Source organism: Podarcis pityusensis (genome assembly GCF_964106645.2).
Source record: "Podarcis pityusensis genome assembly, chromosome: 6".
Lineage (NCBI taxonomy): Eukaryota > Metazoa > Chordata > Lepidosauria > Squamata > Lacertidae > Podarcis > Podarcis pityusensis.
The window spans coordinates 62,151,741-62,170,676 of record NC_138030.1 but is presented as its reverse complement, the minus strand read 5'-3'; the positions used below and the strand labels follow the sequence as shown (position 1 = coordinate 62,170,676).

The 18,936-nt window shown below is 39.4% G+C and overlaps 1 protein-coding gene across 5 annotated transcripts in view; it reads right to left on the bottom strand.

Annotated features, from left to right (window-relative positions):
* Positions 1-18,936, bottom strand: part of DNAJC6 (DnaJ heat shock protein family (Hsp40) member C6) — a 49,179-nt gene that overhangs the window by 7,016 nt on the left and 23,227 nt on the right. For 2 of the 5 annotated variants that reach the window (XM_081011747.1, XM_081011743.1), the window contains 13 exons: positions 16,826-16,875; positions 16,544-16,692; positions 14,256-14,390; positions 13,152-13,285; positions 11,824-12,018; positions 11,026-11,143; positions 9,918-9,997; positions 8,189-8,382; positions 7,999-8,079; positions 7,021-7,467; positions 4,557-4,709; positions 3,538-3,609; positions 2,264-2,398 (listed from right to left, as the gene is read on the bottom strand). In XM_081011747.1, coding sequence (XP_080867873.1) covers positions 2,264-2,398; positions 3,538-3,609; positions 4,557-4,709; positions 7,021-7,467; positions 7,999-8,079; positions 8,189-8,382; positions 9,918-9,997; positions 11,026-11,143; positions 11,824-12,018; positions 13,152-13,285; positions 14,256-14,390; positions 16,544-16,692; positions 16,826-16,875 — 1,943 coding nt within the window. The remainder of the gene's footprint in view (positions 1-2,263; positions 2,399-3,537; positions 3,610-4,556; positions 4,710-7,020; positions 7,468-7,998; positions 8,080-8,188; positions 8,383-9,917; positions 9,998-11,025; positions 11,144-11,823; positions 12,019-13,151; positions 13,286-14,255; positions 14,391-16,543; positions 16,693-16,825; positions 16,876-18,936) is intronic. The other 3 variants (XM_081011744.1, XM_081011745.1, XM_081011746.1) reach the window with 3 other exon arrangements.

Genomic DNA, 18,936 nt, shown 5'->3' with positions numbered 1-18,936 from the left:
ACATTTTACTCTCAGTTTTAGTACATTTTCATCCTTCCCACCCCCTCCCAGAATTTCCTACTTTGTTCCTCAACTGTATTTACTAAGCAAGGTTAACTTTTCACATACTGTTGTCAATGACAAGAAGTCAGTCCATGACTTTTAGGGTTGTGCCCCACATTTAAGTGATGCCCTATGCAACCCACACATTGCATTGTTCACAGGACAGATCCATCTGTCTTGGATCTATCCAATTAATCATGATATATGGTTAAAATGGGTGGGGCAGGGAGAGGAAAGGCCACCTTCCCAGGGTAATTTTTTCATATATTAAAGCCTGTATTGGAGGTTAACCTTGAATTGCAAACACAAATATTTGTGTACAATAGCAGCCATGCACAAATTAGTGTAGCAGTTCCCTTTATCTTCCTATCACATATTAAATGTACTTAATTAGCCCAAGAGATCTTCAGTACTGCTCTTCATGTTTTGTTCAACTGACAAAAAGTTAGTGAGAATATAAGAAAAACCAAACTCAGTTCAACTTCTTCACTTTTTACTGGCTGCCTTTTTAGTTAGTTAGAAGAGCATGATTCAGAAGTATCAGAGGAGAAAGGCTTTCTGTAAAAATAGTCAAAAAAAGTACTATAGCCTTCTGGGGTTAATTGACATAATTTCTCTCAGATATATTGCTGTAAGGCCTACTTGCAAAGCTCTATGCATTCCTGTCTTGTGAACATGGATTTTTACTATATTGCCAAGTTTTTATTTCTGTAAACGTCACCTTGTAAATGTATATAGAAGAACTATATAGCTCAGTGTTAGAACATCTGATTTGCAGGCAGAAGGCCCCTAGTTTAGTCTTTGGCAGGGGTAGGCAACCTAAGGCCCGTGGGCCGGATGTGGCCCAATCGCCTTCTCAATTTGGCCCGCGAATGGTCCGGGAATCACCGTGTTTTTACATGAGTAGAATGTGTGCTTTTATTTAAAATGCATCTCTGGGTTATTTGTGGAGCATAGGAATTCGTTCATTCCCCCCCCCCCCAAAAAAATATATAGTCTGGCCCACCACATGATCTGAGGGACGGTGGACCAGCCCATGGCTGAAAAAGGTTGCTGACCCCTGTTCTTTGGCATCGCCAGATAGGGCTGGGAATACCTGCTGTCTGGTGGGTTGCTGCTAGTTGATATAGACCATGGTCTGACTCAGGTCACATGCCACAGCATACATTTAAATCACACAACATCCTCCAAAGAATCCTGAAAACTGTAGTTTGACCCCCACTGAGCTATAATTCCCAGCACCCTTAACAAATTACAGTTCCCAGGATTCTTTGGAGGATGTTGTGTGCTGTAAATGTAAAGCATTTTTGGAGGGTAGGGGGACTGGTGAGAATTTTAAAGCAATGGGGAAAGATCCACATAAGCAGATCCACAGACAGGCAGGCTTGGACAATTCCTTCAGTGCTCAACTGGTAATGTCTCTATGGCCTTCTTTACTTCAACACCCTTCCTGACCTGCTCTATCCTGTTGTTTGCTAATCAAGACTGTAAAAGCCCAATGGGAGTTATTTATGCAAATTAAGGGTTTTTCAAATTCAATTGAACAGAACCATATTTAAGATACATAGCCAGTTTATCATGAGTCTCAGCAGATCCAACACAAATGTGTATGTTTTAAAGCTTTGTTGTAGTACTGCTAAAACCATTGTTGAATGTGTAAAAGAGGTGAGAGCTTGAAAGCATAGCTTTACTTCATGCCATCCCACAATGTGGTTCTCTCATGGTAACTATGGTGGGATCAGGCAAAGGTAAATAGTAGCCTTTCACTCATATTAAATACAACATTTTATTGAAAGTCTAATCAAGCTACCGATCTGTATTAATTGACTCAAGAGATGGAGCAGATCCTGCCTTCTAAATCTGCCAGTCTTTGCAAACAGATTTTAAAGCTCTCCTCCACTGAATCTGCCTGCTTTTACCATCTTTCTCAGATCAGCCTGCCTTTTCTCTCTCTTTCTGCTTCATAAAAAGCATAACAAGTTGAATATGCAGCAATAATATGTCAGGATCACAGGATCAACCTATGTAGTTCTACAGCATTTGCTTGCCTGCCATGGATGGGTTTGCAAGGGCTATTCATTCCAGAGAAGCAGGCAAGTGGTTAATTGCTCCATTGTGCAATTCACTGTGGTCCCCCTTTCATTGCCTAGTGTAAAAATGCACATCTGATTGAGTAGAATGGGTAGCCAAAAACATGGACAATGTTCAGGTTTAATCTAACCTGCCAGATTTGCACCAAGAGTTCCCAAGTCAGCAAAAGGATCCAGTGTTTGTGGTTTGGCTTGATGTGTAGGTGTGCTGTGTAGTGACCCTGTAGGGCTGGTAGCAGCTGATTTGCTCCCCATACGTAGACCACCTAAGAAGAAAAAAGAGAACGCTTATAAAATATAATTTAATGACCTCAGATACAAAATTAATATAAGATTGCTGCTTCTTATCAGTTGGTCAGCTCAACACACGGACACCTCAGCAGACGTGTAATTTAGAGATAAATGATAAGTACAAAATTCACACAAGAAGATACATTGAACAGAGCATTGAAGGTGTTCCTGCTGCGACCCAAATAACTTTTGGCAAAACTCACCAGTGGTGGCAATTTCTCAGGCTGCACCCTCATTAAATTTTGCCATCAAATGAACAAATACTAAAGAATTTTAACTTCGTTCATGTTCTATGAAGTGGCTTTTGACAATTGTGTAAATGTAGCTAGTAGTATGAATAATATGCCAGTTTTAATAGCATACAAGCCATTTGCCATGTTTAGGCATGCACAAAGAGAGTTGGGAATCTTTGTGTGTAAAAATGTTACATTTTGCTCAGACTTTTAAAACAAATTTGAGTAGTTCTTGCTTAAAGCTTAGACTAGTTTTTTCTGCGTTGTATGTTTTGTTTCTGAGGGCCAAGTTATAGACGATATCAAATTTATCATTGCATTTAATGTGCACATATTTAATGCAAATAGCAGCTTCTGTGGAGGGTGATGATTATTGGGATCACAACAGGTAGGGAAAAGGGAGGTTAAACCAATGGGGGATTTATTCCCAATGCAAACAGCAGCCACAGAAGGCATATGTTCATCAGGACAGCAAAAGGTGAGGAAAGGGTTAAATTCCTCTCCCCTGATGTTTTTAATTATAATTATTATAATTATTATAATTATTAAGCACCAACCATTGGCTATTTGCATTGTTTTTAATGCATGTTAAATACAAAGACACATTTAACTTCATAGCTAGTTTGGACCAGAGATACAATCTTCTTGGTATCTTTGGTGTGCATGTTTTATGTTCAAATAAGAACAAATGAATTTGATAAGTTTATTTAAAATAACCATTAGAGGTCTCCATTTGTGCAATTACCTCATCACATAGGTTCATTTTAATGTAAAGTGGACTATTTGGAAATTAGTGGAAAGTGTCACTGTTCATAGCCAATAGGAATGAACGTCACATAGCAAATCATCTTAAACAAGTTAGAAACTAGTTTCAGACAAACCTGATTTGCTAGGCCATTCCCAATCACCTGAAACATCTGGCTGAATGGAAACAGATGGTGTACTAGAAGAAGCTAAACAAGAAGAGAATTGCCTATTAACATACAATGTTTATCAAAATTAAGGAAATGTCCTTCCAGTAATTCTGGATGCACATTATTTCACTATATTCATAGTTTTGACAGAACACTGGGTGCATTGGTTACTCATTGTATCAGAAATTAGTACATGCTATTTTCCAAGCCTGGATATTAATACAGTGGTACCTCTAGTTACGAACTTAATTCGTTCCGGAGGCCCTTTCTTAACCTGAAACTGTTCTTAACTAGAGGCGTGCTTTCACTAATGGGGCCTCTTGCTGCCACTGCGCCAGCGGCACACAATTTCCGTTCTCATCCTGGTACAAAGTTCTCAACTCGAGGTAACTCTTCCAGGTTAGTGCAGTTTGTAACCTGAAGCATTTGTAACCTGAGGTGTTTGTAACTCAAGGTACCACTGTATTAGATTAAGCTTGCAGCCTGCTGGAAAATTTAGATGCACTTATACTAAGCTTTAAAATGGAGAAAAGTTCTACTGTAGCCCTCAGAGAAACCCAGCCCATCTAGACCTACAGTTCATAATGACATGCTTTTTGATGCCACACAACCATATTCCATGTGTTCATTCTAAAGTAAGCACCACAGAGTTCAATGGTGTTTGTTCCTACATAAGTGTATATAGGATTTCAGTCTTTTTCAAATTTTATGGAAAAGAATACAGTCTCCCCAATAAACTTCCTCATATCAAACAATTTCATATTGTTTGGCATGTGAACGATTCGGAGCCCATGGCTTGTTGCTGTTAACTTCAAAACATGAAAATCATATCTTAGTATTGTATATCTGAGGCCCACTAACCACTTAAGAAACTGGAAGAGAAACTATTTGACCTTATGAATAATCTGCAAGTGTATGAAGAGATGGTTATCACCACTAAACTTCTATTCAAAAACAAAAGAGTGGGCATTTGAAATGTTTCCTACCCATATTGAAAGGATCTCCTTGAACAGTAGGTGAGGGACTCCGTGCTCCTTGAAGAAAAGGATCAGTGGTGGCATTTGATGAACCAAGAAAAGAACCTAGAAGATCAGGGGCAGGCTTCTTGGGACTACTGCCAAATGGGTCAAAGGCAGCTGCTGCAAGAACAACATATTTGTTCTATTAAACGTGTATCCCATTCACCCCAAGTCCACTATTAAGCTGTGTTCCTTTACTCCAGAGCAAACCCATATTACTCCTAACTGTTTTGTACATAAAAATAGGATACAATTAGGGAAGAGATTAAGGATTTGCCATCAAATCAAGAACTATAGAAGACAAAGACTCGTGTAGAGGTATTGATTACATTGCTCCATCTTCTGGCGGAGGAAGGAGCAGGAGAGGCTGAAACGAGAGTGACAACCTTCTTCCACACGCACGTGAAATTGAGAGTTTATGGGAGTGTGTTTAAATTTCAACTCGGGCAACCAAAAAAAACAATCAAGAAGGCAGTAACTCCTTGCAATAGGCAAGTTTGCTCTTGATTTGCATTTGGATCTTTCTCGTTATGTTCTGCAGCTCTCTCATTTATACCAACTGTTTCCTCCAGAATGTACATAAATTTCACTAGCACACAAGTTCAGTGAGTTCATTCACTTTTAGCATTTCAGTACTTTCTTCTCATGTTTCCTTTCTGTTTGTGTTCACTGTGAACTAAGATATTTCTTCTTATCTTCTAAATTTAGTTAAGAGGCTAGAAGGTTTAAGGAACAGCAATTCTGACACAAAGAGGAAGCATTTAAAATGCATGTTGCTTCTTATGTACCCAGAAGGTGCCCCCGAGCTGTTGTGGTGCCATGTTCAGGTGTTCTGTCAGCTCAAGGTGAATGTGTCAGTAATGTCAGTGCACAGCAGGTTTTGTGACAGATGTTCAGAATCAGGTTGAACGGAAGAAAGTTTCACATAGGACCAAGAAACAGGAGGGGCTTTGTATCATCAGAAAATTTGGGATAGGCATAGTGCTAAAAGGCAGGTGGCTAAAAAGCAGAGAAGAGAGCAGGAGTGGGATGGCAAGTGGGAGGTAACAGAAGCCTAGGAAAATGGGGAGTGGAGCCAGGTAGAAAGAGAAGAAAATAGCAAGAGAATCTGTTAAAGGGACAGAAGCAAGTCTGTGAGGATAGCAAATAAACTTTGATAGAAGTATGGGCAGGGACTGAAATTCATGCATTTATTAGGACTATGCAGGCATCTTTAACTGCATACCAATAGTTGTTTATGAAGGTTTTTCATTTTTAAGGACAGAATAATGTGATGAGTTTTAATAAAAACCAGCAAATTCTAAATGGTTCCTGTTGCAACGCACGTAAACGTGGAAAAATATGGCACATTCCCCCCCTGCAGTGCCCAGTTGCTATTGGATCAAAACACTGACAACAACAGCACTCAATCAGTGTTGGGGGTGGGGTGAGGGGATGACATATGACTGCTGCCAGCATGTGCTAAGGAAGGATAGGCATTTAGCATGCTGTCACAATCAGAAGCAAGCTGGCAGTTGTGATTACGTGCTAAAAACTCAGCATGTTCCACTGGCAGCCACAACATGCACTGCCTCCTTGGCATACACTATGGGGCTGAAACAGAATCAGGTAAACAATAAGCATGGCTGTTTTGTTAGGGGGATTTCAGAATTTCTTACAGAAAACAAGTGACCAGAATGACTTGAGATAATAAAGGATTTGTGACTGATACAACAAGAAATTTCTTGTTCTCATAAACAAAGGCTTGAGCTCTCACAACTGTGAATGGAAGGGAGTTCACAGAAGGGGACTTTCATTCTCCCATTACATCTCCAACTTCCTGCACCCAGCAAAAAGGTTCTCACCTGGGTCAGGAGACTTTCCTGAGAAGGGGGGGATGGGACATCACAGGAGCACCAAGGGCAGGAGGAAATTTCCCAAATTTGAAAACACGCAGAAAGTTTTCTCCCATTAACAATTTTCAGAACCAAGCCAATGGTTACTCCAAGTTAATAATCATGAAATAATACTATCTGAATCTTGATTGTAAAAATTAGAAACTAAAATTGACAGCTTAGGCTACCACGCTTCAGACAAGTAACTGTTAATATAAAACAGCATTTATCTTTCTTAGAATTCTGCAGTTGTTTAAGGGTTTGTTTGTACAATCTTAAGTTCACTTTGCCACATCAATTTGCATTTTTTAAAAGTCCTCATTAATATTTGCCATCCTTTTAGTTCACATTTCTCTTGTGATACTATTTTTGCACATTTCCCCTAGTGTCATGTATGTTATTGTTAACAATATATGCATGTGGTATGCATTTCAAATGTGAACTGAACTGAGTTTCTCCCCCATTCCTAGTAGAAAGAGAATCCTATTTAGAAATGATTGCCAAGAATTTTTTAGAAGGTTTTGGGTTTTTTAAGTGTCACAATTAGGAGTTTTTACCTTCTCCTACTCTTGGGGACAGAGATGGGGATGCTGAAGCTGCAGACCGTCGTGGGGTAGATTGTGTAGATCCAGTGCCACCCATCTGAAATACATCCTCAACAGCCGACTGTCCACCTTGATTTGGTCCTCCAGAGTTACCAACCCCAAAGAGATCACTCAGCAAGTCTGAGTTTGAGGGCGGTGCGGCAGGTGCTGCTGAGAAGTTCTTGCTCATAGGACTGCCTTCCAAGCCTAAAAGATCGACATCCTCTGGGGGTGGTGGACCTGGTGGCTCTTGATGCTTCTTGGTATGCTTTGGTGCCCCGTGGATTTTGTCACTGCTGGTGTTACTATGCTGACTGGAGAGGGATAAGAGTTCATCATCTGACTGCTCACTTTCTTCATGCACCAGTGCCGCCCGGTCCTCAGAGCTGGGATGAGAGCTACTTCTCTCCAGTTTTTGATCTAAGTGGCCAAAAGAAGCTCAAGATTAGCTAGTAGTTCTGTTGATCCTTCAGTGCTAGATACAAAGGGGGGAAATACCCCTTCTCTCTCTCTCTCTCTCTCTCTCTCTCTTTCTCTCTCTCACACACACACACACACACACCCCACATGTGGAAGTAAACACTACCAGCAATAGCAACGTTTACACTTAACCCAAGTACTTTGGGTTAAACACAAAATTGGAAACACACAGTGCTGACAGCACATTGATTTTCCAAGGGACATTATTACAGTCAACTGCAATGATGAGCACAAAATAAGCCTGTCATGAGAACTTGGCCAGAAGCTCTATGAAGTGTGATGAGCCTATGAATACTATGCATGTCTATATGCTGGCCAGTTCTTTCCTATGAGTCAAGAAAATGCTTATGCCTTGCCATGGGGCCATGTGAACACAGCATTCCCGAGCTCCTTGGGGACAAGAAATGAGATAAGGGATAGAAGAAAACTAGTATGTGAATTATGAGTTCTGAAAAGATATGTTACCCATACCTTGCCAGCTGAGAGATGACAAGAATGCACCCTGCCCCACATTCTTCAGGTTATCTTGTGGCGCATCTACAGGACCTCTACCTATAATGTACAAAGCGTCAAGGCATACCAAAAATGTGTGAAATAAATGGCCAACTTTGGCATTTTCATTAAAGTCAAAACTGCAGCACTAAAACTATAGAGCTTTTACCTGCCATGGCAAGGGTGTCCTGGTGTTCCTGGTGCGATGAGAAAAGAATGCTGGGGTTGATATCTTTTGTTGTGAAGTTTTCCCATGGAGGTGTTAGATCAGTCTGTCTATCAGCAGAATCTATTTCTATCTCCAACATGACATGGAACAGCTGGGGGTACTTGTCTGATGAGTCGCATGCATCCAATTCAGGTCTAAACATTGACAGAAAGTTCTTCAAATTAAAATAAAACAGTTTGAAGATATCCTGTTAAAATCAAATATTGAGCCTGCATAGGATGAGCACAAAGAAGTACTTGATATGGCTGAAATATGTCGCATTCTATATATGTAAAGTAAGTTTTACAGAGTGTGACATCCTAGTGGACAGGAGCAATGACAAAATATTACCTTAGTGGATTTTTTTATTTGTGCTCTCAATCTGAATTATTTAAAATCTCAGAAGAAATTTCTGATTGCAGATGAAGAGGATAGTTTGGATTTGTAATTCTAGTCCAAATGGGTTCAGGGAGTATTTAATAGTGATCCACAGGGACAGGACACCTACCTTTTATTTTAGAGCATGCAAAATGAAAGTTGATTCACATTTAACTTTCTCCCTGATAAAAAGCTATTTTAGTTCAAAACATGTTGTGCCTCAGTGAGCAGAGTTGTATTAAAGGGCTCCTTTCTGCTACTTCAGAAATCTTGAACCAGCTCTAACATGTATAGAAGCCTTGGGCTAGATGTAGCAGATAAAGTTCTTGCTGTTGCCATAGCCATCCCTATTTTAGCCCATTTAGCAGTCATGCTACTGTTGCTACCAGTGTTTGTCTCCTTGCTCATCATAACAGAGGTTGGCTTCCTCAGGCAGCAGGCAAAACAAGAGAGCCGTGGCTGAAAGAACTGGCATTAGCTTCTATGGTGGCTTTGCAAAGATGAGAGCAGCTATCTGCTATGGCTCTCACATGCAGGGGCTGGTTCACAGGATGCTAATTTAACCTGCCTACTTTACAGACACCTGGAGTAATGTACCTTGCTTAGTCTTGCTGACCACGTGTGTTTTAAACATTCAAGTCATGATCTACATGACTTGTATGGATGGTCCTGCCCTGGAGCAGAGGGATAAATTTAGAGCATAATGGCCCCTTGGGCTTTACAATTAAATACTATGGAGAGAAAGTTAAGAATTTTCACATATGAGTTTTAATCTCAACCTTAACTTCAAACACATCCTATTTTGCTACTAGGAGAAGTGGAACATTTTCATGCCAGGGAACAGAACATCTTACTCACTAGCAAAATTACAGTGTCTAGAAGGCAGGACTTCTCTAGTTTATTTTAGAATATTCCTTAATTAAGGAGCATAATTTTGTTGTATTATTAGGTAGATCTATGACAACCAGTTAAGTATACAGGCTTCTCTGTGGATTTTGTTTCTGGGCCTATGCAGGCCTTCTGCTTGAAACAAAACTCCAATGTGCCTGAAATCATGGGATGAAGCAGGAGAATGCCCAGCCTAGTATCTACTACCTTTGCTAAAGAGATTTTAAAAGCATGCATTGCTTTTGCAATGAACTATATTAAGATAAATAGGGAACTACATGCTTCATTTACTCAAACTCCTGAGATTTCTATTGAAATAGGTGTTGCTTGATTGCAATATCAACACTTATGGGTGTCGCTGCAATAATCCATATGCAGCTAACTACTCAGAACACAGCATCATTTCTAGTCATGAGATACTTACTTATTGAATTTTAATACCGTTGTTCCCAAGGCTATAAATCCAGTGTGAAACTGAATCTGGAATATTTGTGTGTTCGTCATCTAAAAGAAAACATTAAAACACAATTTTAAAATCAACCCCCCTCACAAAAATAAAATATTTGGTGTATAGTATGCAGGTATTAGTAAGTTAGTGTGTAGCAGGCTTAAACAGTTATTTTGCAAATTCAAATCCTTCATTATAACAAAGTATGAAAATATTGCATACTTTTGGATCAGGGTTAGGAAATATGGATCTTTCTATTGCATTCAATTCTTACAGTGGGGGTAGAAACAGAAGCCCATTTGCCCTGCTTACCATGAGTACATAAAATGTAATGATATCTGAGTCATAAAACATGATGGCACTCCCTCCTAATATTCATGTGACTAAGACACGAATGAAACATACTGCTCATGGTATAGAATTATTCTGTACAATATAGAATTATTATCACTTTTATGTTATCAGTAATAACATAAATTCTGACTTAGTTCTGCATGATCTGTCCACCCCTTTCGGAAAGGGAATGGACTATGCATAATAAGAATTTATGTGTTGTTGTCACCACATAGAGGGATATTACTTTGTGAAGACAGTTCAAGTTTCTCCATAAGTTTCTGAACTGGACTGTAGTCTAAAGTGACATCAATACTTGTTCAGCAATATTATTAGACAAACTACCAAACATCTTTCAATAAGTAGCACCACTGCCTCATTCTTATTTTGCTTCCATATCTCCCAGTTTTTTTAAAAAAAAATTGGGTGCAGAACTGTGTACTGCAGAAAGGGAACATCTGTTTTCTTTTTGGTCTGCTTAGATGAGCTGAAAGAAGAGCAGTACCAAGCATTACCCCCAAAGTATTGGAATAAATTTCCCTTGATAAAGTGAATGTCTTGAAAAACATCCGGAAACCATTCTCTCTTCCCTTTTGTGATTTGACTTCAGCAGCTGCTTTTGATCTTCTCATTGTGTCTTTCGATTTTGACATCCCACTGTAACCTCACCACAGTATTAAAGAATCTGGAGTTGGCTAACCCCCCCCCCCACTTGTTTAGCTTTACATTCAACAAATGCATCAAGTCATACTTTAGCTTGAAGTCGTCCCCCAATAGTTGATCGCATATGGTAGACAGAAACCACTACGTCGCCATGGACAGTGACTCCTAACGGAATTACAACTTTTCCTTCTTGAATACGGAATTCCCTAAAGAAAAGTAAAATAACTTTTACTTTACAACTCTTGTAATATTAATCAGAACTGTCAAAACAAAATTCACAGTGACCTTAACCCACACCCAAGTACTGTACCACTCTACCCAGTAGAAGGAGTAGGTTGGGCCAGTTAACAAGAAGGAAGTCTTGGTTTGGCTGGTTTGTTTACCTCCCTTCTCTCTCATAGCACAAGCTACAGCCTATTCCAACATCCACAAATATACTCTATGCAGAAAATGCACAGAATTTGAAACAGTCCATAGTACAAAAATCAAACTTCAGAGGCAAAACATTATCCCTATTTAAACATTATGTATCTGTAGGTGCCCAATGTGTGAAGGGCTCATCCAGAACATGGCCAACATGTATGGTGGCAGTACTTCCCAGTTCATGTATGATAAGAGCCAGTGTGAAGATAGGAAGCTGCTACACACATATGCATTGGGAAATCCTGGTTCCCATTCAAATAGCCACAGCTGTATTGACACAGACCCAGGCAGATACCCATACCTATATTTCAGACTGGTGTTGATCACGTATCAACCAGGGGATACAACCAGCATGTTTACTGGTGCCTGGGGGCATAAGTAACTTGTGTGCTCTAGATAGCTCCTTCCCCTGCTTTGTATATATGGGTGCAGAGGTATTCTAAGTAAACACAGTGGCACTCACTTCATTCTTTCATACTCTTGGGAGGTCGTGAAGATTCTGGTTTCTCCAATAAGAATGTCACAGAAAGGCCGGCAGCCTGTTCTCTGCTTGTTGAAACAGGGCACTGGACTGAAGAGGACTGATTTGATAGTTAGAGGCTTGCAGTGAGGTTGAATAGGTTTGTCTGCTATTAGATCACAAATATATCCTACATACCTGCAATGAGAAAAATAATTAAGAGGGGTCCATTCATATTACTGCTTTGCTGAGGTCCTCTTTCGAGGGTCTTCTGCTGGTTCCCTCACTGGGATAAGCGAAGTTGCAGGGAACCAGGAAGAGGGCCCTCTCAGTAGTGGCGCCCTCCCTGTGGAACGCCCTCCCTTCAGATGTCAAGGAGGTAAAGAATTACACAACTTTTAGAAGACATCTGAAGGCAGCCCTGTATCAGGAGGTTTTTAATGCTTGATGTTTTTATTATGTTTTTTGATATGCTGTAAGCCACCCAGGGTGACTGGGGAAACCCAGCCAGATAGGCAGGGTATAATAATAATAATAATAATAATAATAATAATAATTGCATCCTTTAACTCTATAAAAGTATTTGGGGTTCCTCAAGTTGCAGAATCTAGTATTTTCAATAGTAGAAATCCTGCTGTCAAGGAACAGGAATGCTGTGTCTAATTTTAAAATATAAGATTAGAGATCTCAGGGGCAAAAATCCCATGAGGATAAAGCAAGTATAACATAAGCATCTTACAAATGCAATCCCTGATGCAGTTCTGTTTGAAAGCTGCAAAAGGATTTGGCTCTTCTCTCCCCTGACAACAGGACTACTACCAATTGAGTGTAAAAACAGGTCCTAAGTTAATATTCCTTTAAAGTTCAGAATAGGGATCAGGAACCTGTGGCCCTCCAAATGCTGCTGGATTACAGCTCCTCATTTGTGGTAGGGATACCACATTTTAAAGTCTTGAAGCTCTTGTGATTGTCAAAAATCCAGGGCTTGAGATTACTAATGACTAAAAATTATTACTCCCACTTATACTGGAACAGTCTAATTTATACGGGACCAAAGCAATTTAGGAATACTTGTGTTTTGGAATGCAGCTTTAGGAACCCAGTGGGATCATTGAAGCCCTAGCTGAAAGCATTTGTTTTGCTGAACTGTTGCCAATCTGCCTTCAACCAGTCAGTGACTGGATAAAATGAATTCCCACTGATTTCAGTGTAGATACATAGCTTTAAACAGACAGGAAGGGTGGAACTGAATAAAATCTGACTCCAAGAAATAAAGAAATGGAAAGTCACATTTCACGTGTTTAGACATTTGGTCCGTCAGGAAAACTTACCTTCTGTGGGATGGCCAGAGTACTATTCCAGGTCTCTTTGAATTTAACAACTGAATGGCAGGAATTGGATTAGAGAAGAGATGACAGAAACAGAACATTGCACTGACCAGGACTGCTGATGCTACACGACCATCCTGTCAAATAAAACACAAGAGCATCTATCAGGCTAATTAGAGGGGAAGGTTTGCCAGTTTCTGTGTAATGCATACAACATTATTTGATCAAGGTTCTCTCAAGATAGAAGCTTCCTGGCTTTAATACTAAATTCATACAGTAGCAATTGAATGCAAATACCATTAATGCTCCCAAACTACTGTAAAGATACAACTCATAAGCCAGTGACATCCACACAATTAATTCTGAGGACCAATACAGAGTCTATGAAAAACTGTTTCTATTAAACCATCAGCAAACCTCTTACTGCATCTTCCAGCCTCCATACCAGCACTACATTTCCCTAGCAACTACAGTAGTGGCTCTAGTGTGGAGACTCTCCATGCAATTGAGTAGGCAGATGTGGCAAGAAGCTTGTCAACATTGTAGCAATGCCACAATGAAACAGCTTTTATTTATCTCCACACTGGCTCAGTAACCCATGAATCAGCCTTCTGTTCAGCTGAGATTTACTCAGAAAGGTACTTCTGTGTCCCTGACAGGCTGGAATTGATATTCCTTTTTATTCCTCTTTTTGGCTTTGTTGTTGGGGTACAGCATCAAGCATATTAGTAAGACTGTGACTTTTAATCAATTAGGCTTACTAAAAAGTTATCCATAATTAATTGATCTTTAAAAATAAAAATACGCAGGCAGAATCCAACCAACAGGTCCTGTCAGCACAAGGATTTACAGTTGCACAACTCCCCCCCCCATCTCACTTTGTGCACCCTCCCCAAATCTGCTCTAGAAGGTTGAGGGAAGAACCACAAAATATTTAGGGCACCACAATCAAATAATTTCGCTGACAACAAATGACTTAATTGGATACCACCATACACACTTTATTGTACACCACCATGAGCTTTTAAAAATGAGTCAGCAGTTTCTCAGTTCCTCTATAAACAAGCTGTTTTGTGATCAGACTTTTCTTGAAAAGTGATTACTTACTGCCTGACTTACCATACAGTGGATGACACAAACATTTTTGGGATTCTGCTGCAACCAGTTATGCATGTTCTTACATACAGCATAGAGGTTATGGAGACTTGGTGCTTGTCTAATTGGCCAGCTACATTCAGATACCTAAAGAAGTCACAAAGTAAGGAAAGGTTAATTTGAAATTTCATAGTAACATGTTAGGTCATCTGCTCCATTCATTTTAATGGACAAGCTGCCCCTTTAAGCACGTTTCTCAAACATTAAACAAAGGGTTGCTTAGCAAACATAAAAATTCATGGTTTAGAAAGAAAAGATTCAAGTCTTTTCTGTAGTTTTCCCCTCACAGCTAAAATTCCCAGCACCCTAAACCAGGCATAGGCAAACTCGGCCCTCCAGATGTTTTGGGACTACAACTCCCATCATCCCTGACCACTGGACCTGTTAGCTAGGGATGATGGGAGTTGTAGTCCAAAAACATCTGGAGGGCTGAGTTTGCCTATACCTGCCCTAAACAAATGACAGTTCCCAGAATAATTTGGAAGAAGTTGTGGAAGTTCCTACACTGATTTACAAGGCCCTCAGACCCTGGATACCTTAGGGATTGCCTGATACCTTAAGTTCCTGCCTAATCACTGAGGTCATCAGAGGAGTCACTGTTAATGGTCCGCCAAGGCTTGGATGCACAGCTCATATCTCTTAGGAGCTGTGCATTCAGTGTTGTGGGTCAAATTTTGTTTCAAATTTCCAGTTTAGGTCAGGCATCCACTGAAGACTTTTTTTATTATTCCAGCAAGCATTTTAGTTGAAGTTTTTTTAAAATAGTTTTTAAAAAAAATTTTATTTAATCTTCTGCACACCACTTAGAGATGATTGTAAATTAAACTGTATATAACTTGTTGAAACAACAACAATAATATTAATAATACTGTGCTTTAAAATGTATGGTGTGTATGCATGCAGCCCTAGTGTTTTGAGTACTGTGCTTGCATAGCACACAATAATTCAGCAGCTACCCAGTTAACAGTAACAATTTATTACAGAATTCAGGAATTAAAAACAAAAATTTCAGGCATGGCTTTTTTAAAAAAACAATCATACTACTTTGAAAATTACAATATATTTAATAAAGGGAGAGAGGTCGCTAACCAAATGAAATTGATATAATTGCAAAGAGACCTGTGGCAACTAAGGACAATGGCTGCAATTCTGTGTACAACTGGGCTGCTTACATCTCACTGAAAGCCACAAGATTAAGGCAGCTTAAGCTAATACATGAGTTTCCATGAACAAGAACTTTCTTCTATTATTGAGGCACAACAATATAAGTGCCAGCCATTCTTTGCACTGCAGCAAAAGAACTGTCTGTGCAAATTTAGATAACACCACATACAGAATAATGAACAGTGAAGAAGATACACTGGGTGGGCCTTTGCCCAGAAAAACTGCCTAAAACTATTTTAAATAATATTAATAATAATTAAATAATTTAAATAATAATTAAAGTAGCTCTTCTGAAATATGCATTACTTTTCCTGCATGCTTGACTAATAAGTGCTCTTTGTATCAAGTATACACTAGTCCCTAGCATTTTGTCCACAATCTATTACAAAATTCCAGGTTGCATGCACCCACATTATTCTGTGGTAGTACACCTCATTAGTCTCAATGGTATTTGTTTCCAGTAAGTGTATTTATCCAGCTTGGGGCTAGGCCCTGCCATTGTTCTCAAAAGCTGCATTCACATGGCAGTTTATTCCATTTTCATGACACTTCCCTAAAATCTAATTTCCATATTATATAAAAGCAGCTTGATGTAAAAGCTACTTCCAGAATTATAGTGGATTATAGTAGAATACAGCACAAGTTAAGCACTCATTTCCACATTATTTCCAAGGCGATTTTTTTAATGGAAGCATATAACAGTCTAACAATAAGTGTCCTAACAATACACAAACTAGCCAAATATCAGTAAGACAGCACCATATAAATATCAGCAAATAACAAACAAAAACTTAGTACAGGCTCCATCCAAAAATATAAGTCCATCAGAATAACATGGTCTTATGATATTGGTTAAAAGCAGGCAAAGAAGTACCCATCTGAACCTCTACTTTTAGAGGCCTTTCCATAATTTAGGCACCTCTTTTTTCCTTGCCAACTTGAGTGGATGTAGCTCACCAGTAGAGCACCTGTTTTGCATAGAGAAGGTCGTAAAGATAACATGCATAATCTTACAAACAGAGCTAACACCCTGTGATAGTCTGTGTCAAATCACAGTACCGGCAGAAGTCACTTACTCTATTATGAAACCTGGTAGTACGATAAGACTTCGGTGACAAATTGAAAACTGTGTAGTGGTCAGGATGTCTTGTATCCAAGAACGTCCGTACATCATCAATATGATTCCTAAATCCTAGTTCAACTCCTTCACCAGGAAATGACATCACTATCAAGACATGAAAAATGTAAGTTTACATTCTAAACCAGAAAAGATACAAGATTGACAATTAACAAGTCTAACATGGCTGCATTGCTACATGGAGCACTGCTTCATTGTTTGAAGTAACTCACACACTTACCAATAATTCTTGAGGTAATGTAAGAAATATCTAGTTCTCCCTTGGTGTAGCTATTTTAAAAGACAGGAAAATAAATGCTGGTTAATACACACACCAAAATCAACAGAAATTTTATAGATGTTCCATGTCCCATTAAGGCCTATGCACAAGACTTCCCTGTGTCTGTAAAGTAATAATCATATTCGCTCAGCAAAGAGACAACTGCAGCATCTTGTAATGCACAGCATTTCCCCATATTTTGGGGGTGCACTATGCCCCTGTGGTTCCTCTCTGATTCCTGGATTCATATTACTTCACTTCTGACTATGCAGCTGAATATCTCTCTCTCTTGCAATTATGAAGATATTTCATGTCAATTAGCTATTGATTTTAAACTGGCCCTGCACCAGAATGCGTTAAGAGATGAACCAAAAAAATATTTTTATATGTATAGCCCTCCTTTTCTTCTGTCATGGAACCTAAGGTGGTTTAAGAAATAGTTCCCATGAGCTTTCTCTCTCGCTCTCTTTCAGGTAACAGTAAAGTATATGAGGGATGGGAAACCTGTGACCTCAGATGTTGCTGGTCTCCTTCTCCCATAAACACCAACCAGGAAGTACAGTAGTCAGGGATGATGGAAGTTGTAGCCCAACCTCTGGGATGGCCACAGTTGCTTCATTCCTGAATTGGGATTCATTGCCTTTCACTCTCACGACTCTGTTGGAAATGTCTAAAATCTCAAGCTATTTTGTAATATTAGAAATTAGGTAGTTAAAAAAACAACAACTACAAAGCTCATCCTGGGTCTTTATTTGTAGATAACTGCATATAATGGCAGCTAAATAATTCAATAGATAGTATCCAAGAATGTAGTTCTGTTAGGACAAGGATCCCTGGGCAGCCAAGAAAACTTCCCCTCCCTCTTCTTTTCATTCATGCTCCCTAAATCTGTTCTGGGTTTTCCCCAAAACCTCTGGAGTAAATTTAGGGAGGGCAAGTTCCATTGTGCAAACAGAAATTCTTGCACTAAGGGAACTACTTTGTTAGATACCACCCATGGTGTTTACTCAACTAATATTAAATGTTCCTTTGCTGTTTCAGTACATTTGACTCAAAGAGCAAAATGACAGAAGGGCCTCTTAGAGCAAGAAAATGGTGGCTGCAGGGGTCACTTTGAACATTAGGAAAGAAGCTGCCTCATGAATTTGTGCTCATGGTTACCACTAGCCTGAATACTGAAGATCTCAGCTTTCAGACAAATCCCTTACTTATCTTGAATTCCACACACTTTTAGACCAAGTTAAGAATGCAAGAAGAGCCTGCTGGATCAGGCCAGTGACCCATCTAGTCCAACACCTGTTCTCACAGTGGCCTAACAGATAACTATGGAAAGTCCATGAACAGGACCTGAAGACAACAGTGATTCCAGTAAAATGGCATTCGACAGCAAAGACAGAATAATAGCCATTGGGGTTAGCATCCACTGATAGCCTTATCCTCCATGACCCTCCTCTGACCCTCTTTTCTAGGCGTCCAAATTTGTAGCCAGCACTGCCTCTCATGGGAGTGTATTCCATAGTTTAACTATGCACTGTGTGAAAAATTACTTTCTTTTGTCTGTCTGGAATCATCCAGTATTTAGCTTCATTGAAAAGCTTCTCTCTCTATACTTTCTCCACACCATGCAAACTTTTATAAATTTTTGTCATATCACCTCTTCTTGCCTTTTCTCTAATTTAAAAGCCCCAAATGCAGTAACCTTTCCTCACAGGGGATTTTTTTCCTATCTGCTTGATCATTTTGGTTGCCCTTTTCTGAACCCTTTTCAGTTCTACACTAACCTTTTTGAGGATATTCATTTCCAAAAAGTGAATAATTTATGGCTAGAGAGAAGTTCTTCTTCCTGTCTATAACTCAGGGTCTACCAGTGGTTTTGACTGACAGTAAGTTCAGAGCAAACAAGCAGAAATAAAGCTTCACTCAGTACAGAGTTAATTTATGGGGTTCACTTCCACAAGACAGCTTCTAAAAGGAGGATTGGACAAATTCATAGAGGATAAGGCTATTGATAGCTAATTCGTTATGATGGCTAAAGGGAACTGTTTCATATCTAGAAGTATGCTCCTGAGTAT